This window comes from Megalops cyprinoides, chromosome 16 (genome assembly GCF_013368585.1).
Source record: "Megalops cyprinoides isolate fMegCyp1 chromosome 16, fMegCyp1.pri, whole genome shotgun sequence".
Lineage (NCBI taxonomy): Eukaryota > Metazoa > Chordata > Actinopteri > Elopiformes > Megalopidae > Megalops > Megalops cyprinoides.
The window spans coordinates 5,934,024-5,947,718 of record NC_050598.1 but is presented as its reverse complement, the minus strand read 5'-3'; the positions used below and the strand labels follow the sequence as shown (position 1 = coordinate 5,947,718).

General features: G+C 42.7%; 1 protein-coding gene across 3 annotated transcripts; it reads right to left on the bottom strand.

The window, feature by feature from the left end:
• Positions 1 to 4,507: 4,507 nt before the first annotated feature.
• Positions 4,508 to 13,479, bottom strand: LOC118790563 (transmembrane protein 272-like). 3 transcript variants are annotated; one of them, XM_036547509.1, is made up of 6 exons: positions 13,415 to 13,479; positions 10,889 to 10,978; positions 6,871 to 6,939; positions 6,689 to 6,739; positions 6,118 to 6,312; positions 4,508 to 4,894 (listed from the first exon to the last, which is right to left on the bottom strand). In XM_036547509.1, exons 3-6 carry the CDS (start codon positions 6,917 to 6,919, stop codon positions 4,713 to 4,715), a joined length of 477 nt encoding a protein of 158 aa, XP_036403402.1. In that variant the 5' UTR covers positions 6,920 to 6,939; positions 10,889 to 10,978; positions 13,415 to 13,479; the 3' UTR covers positions 4,508 to 4,712. The 3 variants fall into 3 exon arrangements, with proteins under 3 accessions (XP_036403402.1, XP_036403401.1, XP_036403403.1); XM_036547508.1 differs by lacking the exon at positions 13,415 to 13,479 and adding an exon at positions 13,280 to 13,378; XM_036547510.1 differs by lacking the exons at positions 10,889 to 10,978; positions 13,415 to 13,479 and adding an exon at positions 7,116 to 7,166.
• Between the last annotated feature and the right edge of the window lie 216 nt (positions 13,480 to 13,695).

Below are 13,695 nucleotides of genomic sequence, written 5' to 3'. Positions count from 1 at the left end.
GCTTTGAGGAAACAGCGATTTAACATTAAAAAATATAGCAAATGCTAACTGAAACATATGAGAAGCTTAATAAAGCTAATGAAAACATAACAAACCATGTAACCTAACATGCGCGCTACATAGCATAAAAATAAGTTACGTACGAAAGGGTTAATGATGGTGAAAAGGAAAGTGGATGATGAAAACAGGGTTTTCAACCCTGCGTGGGAAATGAAATTTGCTTTTGCGGAGATACGTGGCAAACCAATGTGTCCCATCTGTCAAAAAATAACTGCGGTGTCAAAGCGAGCTAATCTGCAACGTCACCATGAACAGCTTCACCCCGGGTTCAAAGATGTCTGTCCACCTGAGAGCGATCTCAGGAAACACAAAATACAAACTTTGCTAGGTGAGTTTCAAGCCCAGCAATCCATGTTCCATAGCATTGTTAAAAGCAGTGACAACTTTCCCGTCTAACTGATAGACATTTGGCAGACTGTCTCAGAGTAGCTACCACTGAACAACAGGCAGACCTGAAATTACTTGGGAAAAGAATCCAGACTCAGATTTCTCTCTAGGAATATGTAGCTTCTTGTCCACCATAACCTGTGAAGTTTATTTACTGAAATAAAAAGGTTTTTCTTTATTCAAATTGCATTAAAAAGACTAGCAAGACAAACTTTATTTACCCACGTAACTGGTTTGTTACTCAAATTGAGAATATTTTTTTTTCATATTCCATTATGCCGAGGGAATTCACAGCCATCCTGCTAGTGGCTGTTTACATTCCCCCTAGCTCTAACAACAGCGACAAGAACGGGGCAATCAGTGAGCTCTACCAGGCTATCAGCGATCAACAGACAGCCCACCCAGAGGGATTTCTCATCTTAGCTGGAGATTTCAATCATGCAGACCTTAAGACTGTGTTTCCAAATATACATCAACACATCAACTTTCCAACACGGGGAAATAACACTTTGGACCTGGTCTACACAACACATAAAGGAGCATATAGAGCCTTACCCCTCCCCCACCTTGGCCTCTCTGACCACATCACTGTTATGCTAATGCCAGCATACAGACCACGGGTGAAAGTCACCAAACCGGTTCAGAGGCAGATCAGAGTGTGGCCAGAGGGCGCCTCCTCAGCACTGCAGGACTGCTTTGCTACCACGGACTGGGACATGTTCAGACAGGCAGCCACTTACAACCAGCACACCAACATTGAGGAGTACACAGAGACAGTTACAGCCTACATCACCAAATGCATTGATGATGTCACCCGAAATCAAAACCATCACCACCCGGGCTAACCAGAAGCCATGGCTGACAGGAGAAGTCCACAGGCTATTGAGGGCCCGAAATGCTGCCTTCAGAGCCGGTGATGATGCTGCACTGAAAACAGCCAGAGCCAACCTGTCCCGCGGCATCAGGAAAGCCAAAAAGCAGTTCACACAGAAGTTAGCACAGAACTTCAGTGACAGCAGAGACACAAGGAGGCTGTGGCAGGGGATCCAGACCATCACAGACTACAAGCCCCCTCCACGGACCTGCGACAGCAACATCCCTCTGCTAAACAACCTCAATAACTTCTTCGCGCGCTTTGAAGCAGACAACTCCTCACCTGCTCACAAATCACCACCCCCTCCTGATGACCAGGTCTTGTGCCTATCTCCAGCCAGCGTGAAGAGCTCCCTCTCCAGAATCAATGCCTGCAAAGCTGCTGGGCCCGACAACATACCTGGCCGTGTGCTGAAGGACTGTGCAGAGGAGCTCAAAGATGTCTTTACAGACATCTTCAACACCTCCCTGAGCCAAGCAGTTGTCCCTACCTGCTACAAAGCAACCACAATAATACCTGTGCCAAAGAAGCCATCTCCATCCAGCTTCAATGACTACCGCCCTGTTGCACTGACGCCCATCTTAATGAAGTGCTTCGAACGGCTAGTCATGCAGCACATCAAATCCATCCTCCCTCCCTCCCTGGACCCATTCCAGTTTGCATATCGAGCCAACCGGTCCACAGACGATGCGATCTCCACTGCTATACACTCAGCCCTCACCCATCTGGAAAAGAAGGACTCATATGTGAGAATGCTGTTCATAGACTTCAGCTCAGCATTCAACACAATCATCCCCATGCAGTTAATTCAGAAACTGGATCATCTGGGCCTTAACACTTCCCTATGCAACTGGTTACTGGACTTCCTCACTGGAAGACCACAGGCAGTTCGGGTCGGCAACCACATATCCAGCAACATCATACTGAACACTGGAGCCCCTCAGGGATGTGTGCTTAGCCCCCTTCTCTTCACGCTGCTGACCCATGACTGCACACCAAAGTACAGCTCCAACATCTTCATCAAATTTGCGGATGACACAACTGTGGTGGGCCTCATCACCAACAAAGACGAGGCTAACTACAGGACGGAGGTGAGCCAACTTGTCAAGTGGTGCGGTGACAACAATCTCTCCCTGAATATGATGAAAACAAAGGAGATGGTCGTCGATTTCAGGAGAGAGCACACCCAGCATCGTCCTTTGACCGTCAATGGTGCAGCTGTGGAGAGGGTGAGTAGCACCAAGTTTCTGGGTGTGCACATAACAGAAGACCTCTCCTGGTCAAACAACACCACATCACTGGCCAAGAAAGCTCAGCAACGCCTCTACTTCCTCCGCAAACTGAGGAGAGCCAGAGCCCCAGTTCCCATCATGTGCTCCTTCTACCGAGGCACCATTGAGAGCATCCTTACCAACTGCATCACTGTGTGGTTTGGGAGCTGCACCACCGCCAACAGGAGAACCCTGCAGCGCATAGTGGATGCAGCAGAAAAGATCTCTGGTGCCTCACTCCCCTCCCCCTTGGACATCTACGACACACGCCTAGCGCGTAAAGCACAGAGCATTGCTGCCGACCCCACTCATCCTTCGCACACGCTCTTCAGTCCCCTCCCATCGGGGAGGAGATTCAGAAGCCTCCAGGCCCGTACCTCAGGGTTGAGGGACAGCTTCATCCACCAGGCTGTTAGGAAGTTGAACTCTCTTCCCTCCCTCAGCCATCTGCTCCAACACAGGACTGAGCTTTGAACCCCCCCCCCCCCCCCCCCCCCCCCTATACTGAAGCCTGGACTATTCTCCACCCATCCTTACTCCCAACATTAATCATCACACACACACTCACACAGATTTGCACAGTCACTTTACTTTACTTATATAAACAGTCTACATCGTATTCCTGTGGAATACGTAGTTATATTTATATTTTTTATATTTATTCTCCATATTTATAAACCTACAATGTGCCTGAATGCCCTTGCTGTAAATATGTGTAATATGTGTAATTTGTAGCAATTCTTGTTCTTGTCTCTCAGTGTCTTCATTGTGTTATGTCGAACTGTTGTATTGTCACCGTGGGCCTGAGAGAAACGCAATTTCAATCCTCCGTATGTCCTGTGCATATTGGAGAATTGACAATAAAGTTGACTTTGACTTATGCTTTGGAATGCAGTAAAAAGACTAGGAAGTCAAACTATTTACCCACAAAAATGTTTTTCTTTTCTACTCAAATGGAGAAAATTTTTGTTTTTCATATTCCGTGATGCTTTGCAATGCACTAAAAATGGGTAGCAAGAGTGTGCAGCATATTAAACAGTAGTAATAAGTACAGTGAATAAAACTAAAAATATGTTAATAATAAGTTGTGGCCCTTTGCATCTTTTGTGGTTTAAATGTGGCCCTCTTGGCCTCTGAAGTTGAATACCCCTGGTCTACAATGTCACTGTCATCTTCCAGTCATTAGAGGGCACCAGGATGTTTCTGATATTGGCTTGGGTTCAGCTGTTTGCTTGCTTTGACAAAAGCAATGGGCAAAAGGACATAAGCACATGCAGTTATGATCCCTTTGCTGACAGTGTCTGCAATGGTCTTGAGGACCTGGTCTTGATGCAGTGATTCAGAGATATTGAACAAATTCACATTCTAATAGCAGAAGTGGCTAAGTAGGCTTATTTATATCATCATCCACTATATCCTCCACTGGCGACAGTGTTACAGCCTTAGGTTATAAACAGCAAATTTGCATGTGTCACTTTTTTAAAATTGTCAAGCATTTTTGATGTATTCTCTTCAACTCTGGACTACTGTTTGGACAACACAATGTGTGGAAAACAATAAAAAACTAACCTACATTTGTGCTTGTAAAATAGCAAGTCAGTAAGAAAATAGCAATAGCATAAACCAGCAAAAAAAATATGTTATGCTAGAGGTGCATTGAGTGCATTGAGGTGAGTTTAACTGTGTAGTATATGTTTTAAGGGATACACTTGCACAAGCGCTATGTTTGCAATCATAAATGACCTCACAGTCACAATCATACTGTTTTGAAAGACAATATTTATTTATTTTTGCCAATCCATCAGTGACCACAATAATGCAGACATAACATCTCTTGTGATGCAGTATATGAAAAACATTGTTTGAAACACAGTAAACCAGCTAGTAGAGAGCAAGAAGCATAGTTGGAGGAGAGCACATAAGTACATCATGTGACCTGTCTTCAGAGCCCTGACTTCAAAGGGGATGTTCCATTGATTTAATTGATCCGTGCCTCTGCTGTGTTAGGTGGAGAGATGTTATAAACCATAATTATTTGTAGGCTCCGTCACTGACCGGGGGAGTAGACGTAACATCTGCTGATATGCACCCAAAACACCATCTTGAATGCCCTTCTTATTTTAGGTGCCACCCAGTTTTGTGTAGAGGAATGAGCAGCACCAAGAAATCATTCCCAGAGTTGCCATTACGTAGCAGGCATTATGGAACCAGAAGGTGAACAGGTACAAGGTCTTCTCACAATAGTCTTCTTTGGAAGGAGATTCATAGTTGGGTGGAAATATGGTGTAAACCCAGACACTTCCTACAAATAAACACAGAGAAGATGGAAGAATGAGAAGGGAATGTATGTCTTTCACACCTGTGCCTTCCACTGTTCCATCCTTCATCTTCTACAGTTCCCCCCAATCGTTGATTTTGTTAGTTACACTACAAGGCACGAACAGAACTGTCAGTACTAGACCACCAAACAAATGTTTTATATTATTATTTTTACATTTATTTAGGCTATTTTTAGTTTTGTATTTTCGCAATTTCAACCTCCACTCCGCAGAATTATCAGCCACTGACCACTACACTATATCTGTAATGTCCAAGTTCAAACTGGAAAAATGCATATTTTATTGTTTTTACTGCAGATTTCAGATGTTTGTTGTTTTTTCCTCTTGTAAGATGGATGTGTTGAAGTCCGGTCTCCGTAGGTCGCTATAAATAAATTAGCTGGCTATGTTGATTTCGGATAGCCTATTTATTAGCCAGTTGGTTACATCACACCATTTAGTAATACTTTGCCATTTAAAACGTGTGTTTGTTGTTTCAATCCAGATATATTTTGTCATCGCCATTAATAGTGTTTAGGCTTAGAGAATGAAATTACATACATAGCTTTTACCCACAACTGCATTGTATGTAGCTTGTTAACATAAAAAAAATCACTCATGCCAGATGCCACAGCCTTCTTGTGTCACTTCAGTGTTGCCAAGCGTCCCGCATGATACAGAATCGTTTCGTAATGAGGAGAAAAATATTGCATTCAGTATCCATAGGTTTTAACTCCAAAGATTTAAATCCATAAATTCAGTTTGTTTAAATCCAAAAATCCAGTTTGTTCTATTGCATTTGGCCATTAAAAGCGAAATATCCGAGTCTGCTTTCGTGAAAATGAATTGCTGTTAACATCCCCCACCCCCGGCAGTTACCATGCTAGTGCCACCCCAAGATTTTCACTGGCCACCTGGCCACCCCACTGAACATTTTCTGGGGGCGCCACTGACCTCAACATGAAAAGACACCAACTTGTCACTTATGTCAATAGAGTTAGACCTTGTCAGACAGCTAGATTTTGATGATCTAGCAGATGATTTTGCGGGGAGGAAGGCAAGAAAGAAGGGGGGAGCTCCAAAAGACATGTAGCCAGGGGTCTCACGGGACCATGATCCTGCCGTGGTCGAACCCCATTCATTCATCTCTTCTGCTGTCTCCTTCCTCCATTTCTCCCCCCTGTTTCCCCCTTCCCTCCATTCTCACCTGTGATGAACCAGCAGAAGAGGAACAGGTAAAGCAGGAAGTTGCAGGCAGTGCAGAGGGAACCAAGGACTCCTTCCCCCGCCTGGCTGCAGCCCGAAAATGAGAGTATGTTTACGAGCAGCCAGAACACCCCACCCACTATCAGGTAGATGGGGATGTAGGGCTGTTTGGGGCAGCCGTGGAGGTGCAGGGCCCCTGTGGGTAAAGGGTGGAAGGGGAGGAGTTAGTAGGTGTGCAATACATGAGAGATTCTCATCAGAGGGGAAAACTTTAAAGTGACCCTTTCAGGTTTACTATAATTTAATAGTACTGCATTAGCCCAAACATAAGGTGGTCCCAAGTATAAAGCAAGTTCAAAGAGGAAAATTTTTAAAAATGCACTTTATCAAAGCAAACAACGAATGATCCTTCTTTTAAATTAACCACCTTAATTTGTGTGCTGTTGCTCCAATCTGCCTTGTGTAATTTGTTTCCAAATTAGCTCATTTTAGGCAAAAAAGCCTGTGATGTATTTAACAATGGCAATTGTGCTTTTTTGAGGGGTGAAAGGTTTGATGTGATCATTGCTCACCTAAAGCAATCATGGCAATGGGCAGGAGGCTCGTGAGAATCTTGATATATCCTGAGGAGCATGAGAAAGACGGGGACAGAGAGATAATACAATAAGATCATTGTTAGTGAGAGTACAAACATTACACACAAAGCATTTTGCCTGTGCACTCAGACATATTTCACTAGCTACAGGTGGTGTACCTAGTCCAGAAGAGCCAAAAACGAAGAAACTGTTTCGTACTGGGTCCATCTTCAATGATTATTTCAGATCTGGGGGGAAAGGTAGTGAGTCATAAACAGGAACAGAGAGAGATCTAGATGACAGTGTTTGGTGGGCTATTTCAGTACAAATGGCCAAAGAATTACCATCAGGCTCTGACAAAATATCATTGTCTAAAAGCATGATTAAGTCACAGGCTATTTAAAGCACAAATACTTTATCTAACCTCTAAACTTCAGGTGAGCACACCAGCCAAAGTCTCCTAATCTTATTTGCTTGCAGTCTAGAATGCAAAAGGGGAGAAAAAGCCTTTTTTGTAGAATTTAATTCAGTATTACAAAAAAACATTGTGTTTACCTTTTTATTTTCTTTTAATATGATGTGTGCAAGAAACAAAATGCAAACAACTGCCATTATATTAAGCATAACTTGAATGTTTGCTCACAAAAGTCACTCTCAGTGTGTTCATTCACAGATTAAATTTTATAAAACATCCCATTTAGGTGTCTCAAAAATCTGCATTAAAATGCATTAACAACCCATGAATTTTTTTGTCCAACTTGGTCAATGGATACAGTTTAAACGTATACCATAGTAAATTCAAGGTAATCAAAATAAGCATGCAATTGAAGAAATGAAGAACATTTAAGAGGAGCAAAACTCTCACCTGGTGCAGTGTCAGTAAATGGTATGAAAGAAGTGACTTGTGGCTGCTTCACACGATTGTCTTTTGTTAAGAACAACATGAAGTGAAAGCAAAAGCAATGGTGAGGACAGATCATAATAGCTTCAGATTTATTTTTAGAACTCTAGATTTTTAGTTTGGGATTCAGATTTAACCTATGCACCCAGGCATCTTTTAAAATGTGTGGGGCAGAGATGTGCTCTGAATAAATGTTAATTGCCCTGAGAAATCACACCTTCCTCCCTGGAGCCTGGTGATCAATACATTTTTCTCACAGTTATTAGTCATCATTGCAGACTGCAGTCACAAGGCACTCCCTTGAAAGATGAAAGTTCAAGGTTTTTTATTTGTCATTCGACATGTTAAAAACATGAAGAACGAAAACTGTTTCCCAGGACCAGCGTTTAAAATAGATAATAATAAATAAATAAAGAATCAAAACCTAAAATCATATGATAACTAAAACACATTGTTAAAACTGAGCAGCATTTTGGGATGGAGTGCAGTAGTGCAGAGGGCAACTTATGGCACTGGGTTCATGAGCCTCACAGCCTGAGGGAAGAAGCTGCACCTCAGCCTTGTTGTCTGAGCTCTGAGGCTGCGCAGCCCTCTGCCTGAACTGATACTGCTGAGAAAATAAAGTATTTCTGGAACCAAGACAAGCCCTGTAAATACTTCTATATAAAATGGTAAAACACCTCTTTATTTGTAAAGAGGAAAAAAACTTTCTCTAACATTAATCACCTGTTCTTTATAGCAAAATCAACAGACAACATAGATGCTTGTACATGCATACCAGCTGTCTGAATTACAATATTTGAAAGTAGCACTGAATTCTTTATGTGAAACTATCAAAGCTCAGTGTAGGGGAAGCAGTGGGCAGTAGTGTGGAGTAGTGGTAATGGTAGTGGTGACAGTGGAAGTGGTGCTAAGGAGTAGGGCTCGTAATTGAAGGTCACTGGTTTGACTCCCTGCTGGGGCACTGCTGCTGTACCCTTGGGCAAGGTATTTAACCCACAATTGCCCCAGTAAAATATCCATCTATATACATGTTTAAAATTGTAAGTTGCTCTGGGCAAGAGTGTCTGCTAAATGACAATAATGTAATTTTAATTTTATAATGGCATCTGTGTGATGTAGCCACCCACACGAGAAATGGTTGAAGCACCTAGACCAGGGGTGTCCAAACATCTCCTGGAGGGCCACTTGTCCTGCATGTTTTAGATCTCTCCCTGCTCCAACACAGCTGATTCAAATGATCAACTTGTTATGAACTCCTGAGGCTGCTGAATAACAAACTGATCATTTGAATCAGCTGTGTTGGAGCAGGGAGAGATCTAAAACATGCAGGACAAGTGGCCCTCCAGTTGAGGTTTGGACACCCCTGACCTAGACACTGGTTTAGAGGAGGTTGTCCATGGTCTGAACTAGTGAGTGGGTTAGACAAGCTGGCTAGCAATAGTAGCTTGCGAAGTGGTCCTAAATTCTTTATGTCCTGGGAACATTGTGTCAGCTCTCACAGCAAAGTACACTGTCAGGTAGAATTTTTCATTTGCAACTATGTTTATACAATGGTCCTGTGACAACCTTTAGTGTGCCCTTTTTACAGACCTATAAAATGCATTAAACGTAGCTGAGCTAGCTACCCAACTAACTAGATGCCTGGTAACAACATATAAAATCCATACACAACTTGTTCAGTTCATTATTCCACAGAACCTTTACTGGGTTGGATCTTTGGCTCAGAACAATAGATTTAGCTATCAGCTGAGAAAATTCAGCAGTAAACTCCACAACACCATTATAATGCAAGTCACTTTTATACTTTTATTCACACTTGTATGACTTTAGAGGTAAGGGAAGTGTAATGGTGCTGTGGCACCAAACCTAGGGCTTTTTGTGACAACCCCCCCTAGGCTCAGTCTAGATACCAGTGGAATGGAAGACCTTGTGTGGAATGTTGAAGGATGGAGGCTAGCTCCCTCTGCTGGTGGTCTTGGCTCTCCAACATGGCCCTGGGCACCTGGAAGACAATACCCTACCCAAGGCTGAGATGACAGCACCCCCTGATCAGTACTCTTTAGCCACATCATCATCAGTGGGATCCTGTGCCTTTCTGTTCTGAATGGCCTTAATGTACAAAGACTAAGCATGTTCCCATGTAAAGGACAGCAGTGTAGGGCAGTGGTAAGAGGCATAGCTCATAACTGAAAGGTTGTTGCTGCAATTCCCTGATAGAGCACCGCTGTTGTACCCTTTGGCAAGGTACTTAACCCACAAATGTCTCAGTAAATATCCAGCTGTATAAATGGATAAAATTTATGATCTACTGCATGTAATTCACTCTGAATAAGAGTGCCTGCTAAATGATTGTAATATAATGTAATGTAAACCCATTCCTCCCCAGACTCATGTTCAGGTATTTGTATTTGAAGTGTGTTACTTAGCACTGCAAGGATTTATATAGTTTCATACATCAATCACATAGTTCTTTACTATTGCTTCTTACCTTGGTTAGTTTCCTGAAAGCATTTAACTGCTAGACTAATGTTAGCAGTTTCTCAGCTAGCTGCTCATCTGCTCATTTCCTGAGCAGGGCATTTATCGGGTGTGCCTGCATAGAAGCGGCAGCATTGTTTCCCAGCCTTGTTGTACAACTGAGCTTATTTACGATCTATAGAGTGAGGCCACTAGAGGAAGCTCTTTCACATCACTGCCCCATACTGCAATTGTTACTGAACTATGTGCGTCTAATCCCATCCATTATAAATGGAAGAGTTACTTCAGGGTATGTGTTGATATTGTGTTGGAATGGTACACTCCTGTTGTATATGTTGTGTTGCACTTGGATTTTGGGCCCAGTGTGTGGTCTCAGGGTTGCGCATTTGATAGTGGCTCTGGTGTTCTTGTATGCAACGTTTCATGTTGTTTTGTTGTATGCTCTTTGGGTTTGACCCTGGGAATCACTCTGGATAAGAGGGCGCTGTATGTCAATGTTATGTAAATTGGAAATTAGCCAGTTGGGCTTCTCTCCCAGTGCTGTTCTACCACGCCCATACTGGCAGCATGCAGAGGTACTGCCAGATTGTTATTGGAAAAGACAACAAAAAGATGAGGCAGCAAGATACACCTTGACCTTTTCTGCAACAGCCCATTTCAGGGCCAAAAGCTCAAGTTTAAATGAACTGTGATTTGCACTGTAGCACGCATTGCACTTGTGACAACACTGACTCCGGTTCCGACTTGTTTGCATCTGTATAGAAAACAAGCTGTGCATTAAAGTCATTTAATGCCTCCAGCAGACAGCCTTTTACCTGGCAGAATGCAGCCTCCTGCGGTTCAGCTCACACCCAGGGAAGCCTGTTGCTGCTACCACTGTGCTACCCCACAGTCAGGTTGCAGGTCTAAAAAAAAAAAGTTCATATGATTTGCCACCAGAGTTCAAGATAATGTGATATAAAAAGAAAGTGGCATTCTAAGCAGTATTTGCAACCAAAAGATATAGCAGTATACACGTGAATTCTATTAGCAAAGGATACTGATAATTTGTAAGTGGGTCATAAATAAAAGAAATAAGAAAAATGAAATTAATTCCGGGGGCTCACACCGCCTAGGTTTCCAAAGACACTGTGTGAGCTCACACAAGCCAAAAAAACAAAAAAAATTCCACGAAACAAACGCATTAATACGCAGTGATTCTTATAGTGTTAAAATAAAAGCATGTATGCCTACTACCAACTACTTTGTCCTCAATGTAAAACTCAGTTACAAATTATTGGAAAATGATGTGAATTGATATAATACAAACAATTCGTCCATTCCGCCACTTAAGGGCATGTAGTTGGACACCGTGCAGACCTAGTTAGTCATACCTGGTATGTCAAATTTCAGTGTGTTTTTTTGTAAATGTAAACTTCCATAAAAAAACCATGCAATTTATGTCACACACAAATGCTATCTTATCTCCTTGGTGCTTGAGCTTTATTTTCTGAAAATATTTTGGATGTTTAACACTTATAGACCCAGATTATATATTCATGAAAACAGAGTGACCCAAGTCTCTCCAGTATGTGAGTACAGTACTGTACTGTACTGTACTGTACCGTACAGTATGTGTGTGTGTGTGTGTGTGTGAGAGAGAGAGAGAGAGAGAGAGAGAGAGAAAGACAGAGAGAGAGAGAAATTGAGCTACAGTTCCAAGGTAGAGACACTGGCTATTCATAGTAAAGAATTCTAGTGAAGTAACCCAAGTAGACCACACCATCTGCCACATTGAAGAACTCTGGGTTAAGTGAATTAACATTTCTACCTCTAATCAGCAACCATAGGATTCATTCATGCTCCTTAGATGTAAGGTTAGGGTTACACACTTACTCATGGTCTATGGACCCCCTAAAGTAGCCTTGGCCACCCCCTGGCCACCCCATGTATAAAATTAGTTCTGCCACTGCTTCCTCCGACTCATCTCTGTGCTGCCTTAGCTTGTGGACCGCAGAAAAGAGGCAGCGGCTGACATCACGTGTCTCGGAGGAGGGTACGTGCTTGTCCACGCTCTCCCTGATTGACAGCGGGGGTTGGGACGGAACATCGATGATGACAAATTGGACATTCCAGAATTCAGGGAATTGGCCATTCCAAATTGGGGAGAAAATGGGAAAAGAGCACAGAACGCTCTTTATAATTCCATCAATCCCCCTGATTACGTTTCGCATTGTCACGTGGAGCGATACAGCACATGTGCAGCTTAGACAGGGCACAGCCTAGTTCGCACGCCCTAGAACCAGTCCATGTAAAGGGAAACGAACAATCATAAATCCATCCTATATAATTCTGATGAAGGAAAAAATGCTACCATTCACATAAACACACATGTGTCACCAGCCAGGATTCTCTGCTTCCTACAAAGACCGCTCTAATCGCTTACAGCTCGCCCGTGTATGATTGTGGGAGAGTAGTGGCCAAAAACCGAAAAACGACAAAGAACAAAAGTGAGACTGAGATACTGAGATACTCCAAGTTCGTTTGCCTCAATACCGGCGTATATATGTGAAAAAGAAGAAGTGCAAAATCCAAACTACTAACCCAAACAAAACATAAGGAATAAAATGAGCCACAGACGAAATCTGCCTCGCCCCTTACAAAATGCAAACATCCATGTGACTGTAGTTAATACACACAATGGCTGTGTAAAAACACCACACTTAAATAAAAAAACATACCAGTATCTTGTACTACAATGGGCGATTCTAGGATCAGGCCTTTAGGGGGCTCAACCCCTAATGAGAATGTGACATGCATACAGTGCCTTGTGAAAGTGTTCAGCTCCCCTGCTATATCACTCGTTTCACTGGATAACAATTAATACATTAATATTTTTCTATATATGATATTTTAATTTACAACAATAATACTTTTAATGAATTACTAGTAAGTAACACGAGTTTTTAGGAGTGCTGAGATGAAATTTAGGTGTGCTTGAGCACCCCTAAAAAGAGTCTAAAATCGCCAATCGACTTGTAGAACATTAAATCAACGTGTATTATTTCACACACTACTAAAAGTACGCAGCTGATGCGCTGGACCCAAATCACTCCCGGCGTGCACTGAAAATATCACACGACAGGCTTTTTCGTCAAAACAGAGAACAAGACCTGATACCGTTTCTCCACAATAAAACAACGATAAAACCCGAGAGGTTTTCTCACCGACACTGGACAAACTCCGCCTGAATAGCGCAAAATAGTGAGTGGTAAAATCCTCCAAACATATGGTAAACAGTAAAACTCATTTACTTGTCAGCAAAATATTTCAGTGACAAAAATAAAAATTTGGTTTCTTACATAAGCATTTAATAGCCGAACCAGCCGAATGAACACGGGGAGTGGGTACACGCCCACTCTTCTTCTTCGGGGAGGTAGGACGTTAGGCGCACTGCTGCCGCCACAGGTCAGCCGCACACACTACGGAGCGCAGACGCATATTACATTGTAGCGTGCATTCCAGCGACGAAGAGAAGGCGTAACAAAAGTCTGCACACGTGCCCACGGTCAGAGCAATGCTCACTAACACTTATAAAGAGTGAGTGATCACATCTATATCAGCCAGATAGCAGTGTAATTCA

Excerpts from the sequence above, each read along its gene's own strand:
- LOC118790563 (XM_036547509.1), bottom strand. The coding sequence starts at position 6,919 with ATGGACCCAGTACGAAACAGTTTCTTCGTTTTTGGCTCTTCTGGACTA. Across the intron at positions 6,740-6,870 it reads TTTTGGCTCTTCTGGACTAG|GATATATCAAGATTCTCACG; the intron begins GTACACCACCTG and ends CATGCTCCTCAG. Across the intron at positions 4,895-6,117 it reads CTTCTGCTGGTTCATCACAG|GAAGTGTCTGGGTTTACACC; the intron begins GTGAGAATGGAG and ends GTTTATTTGTAG.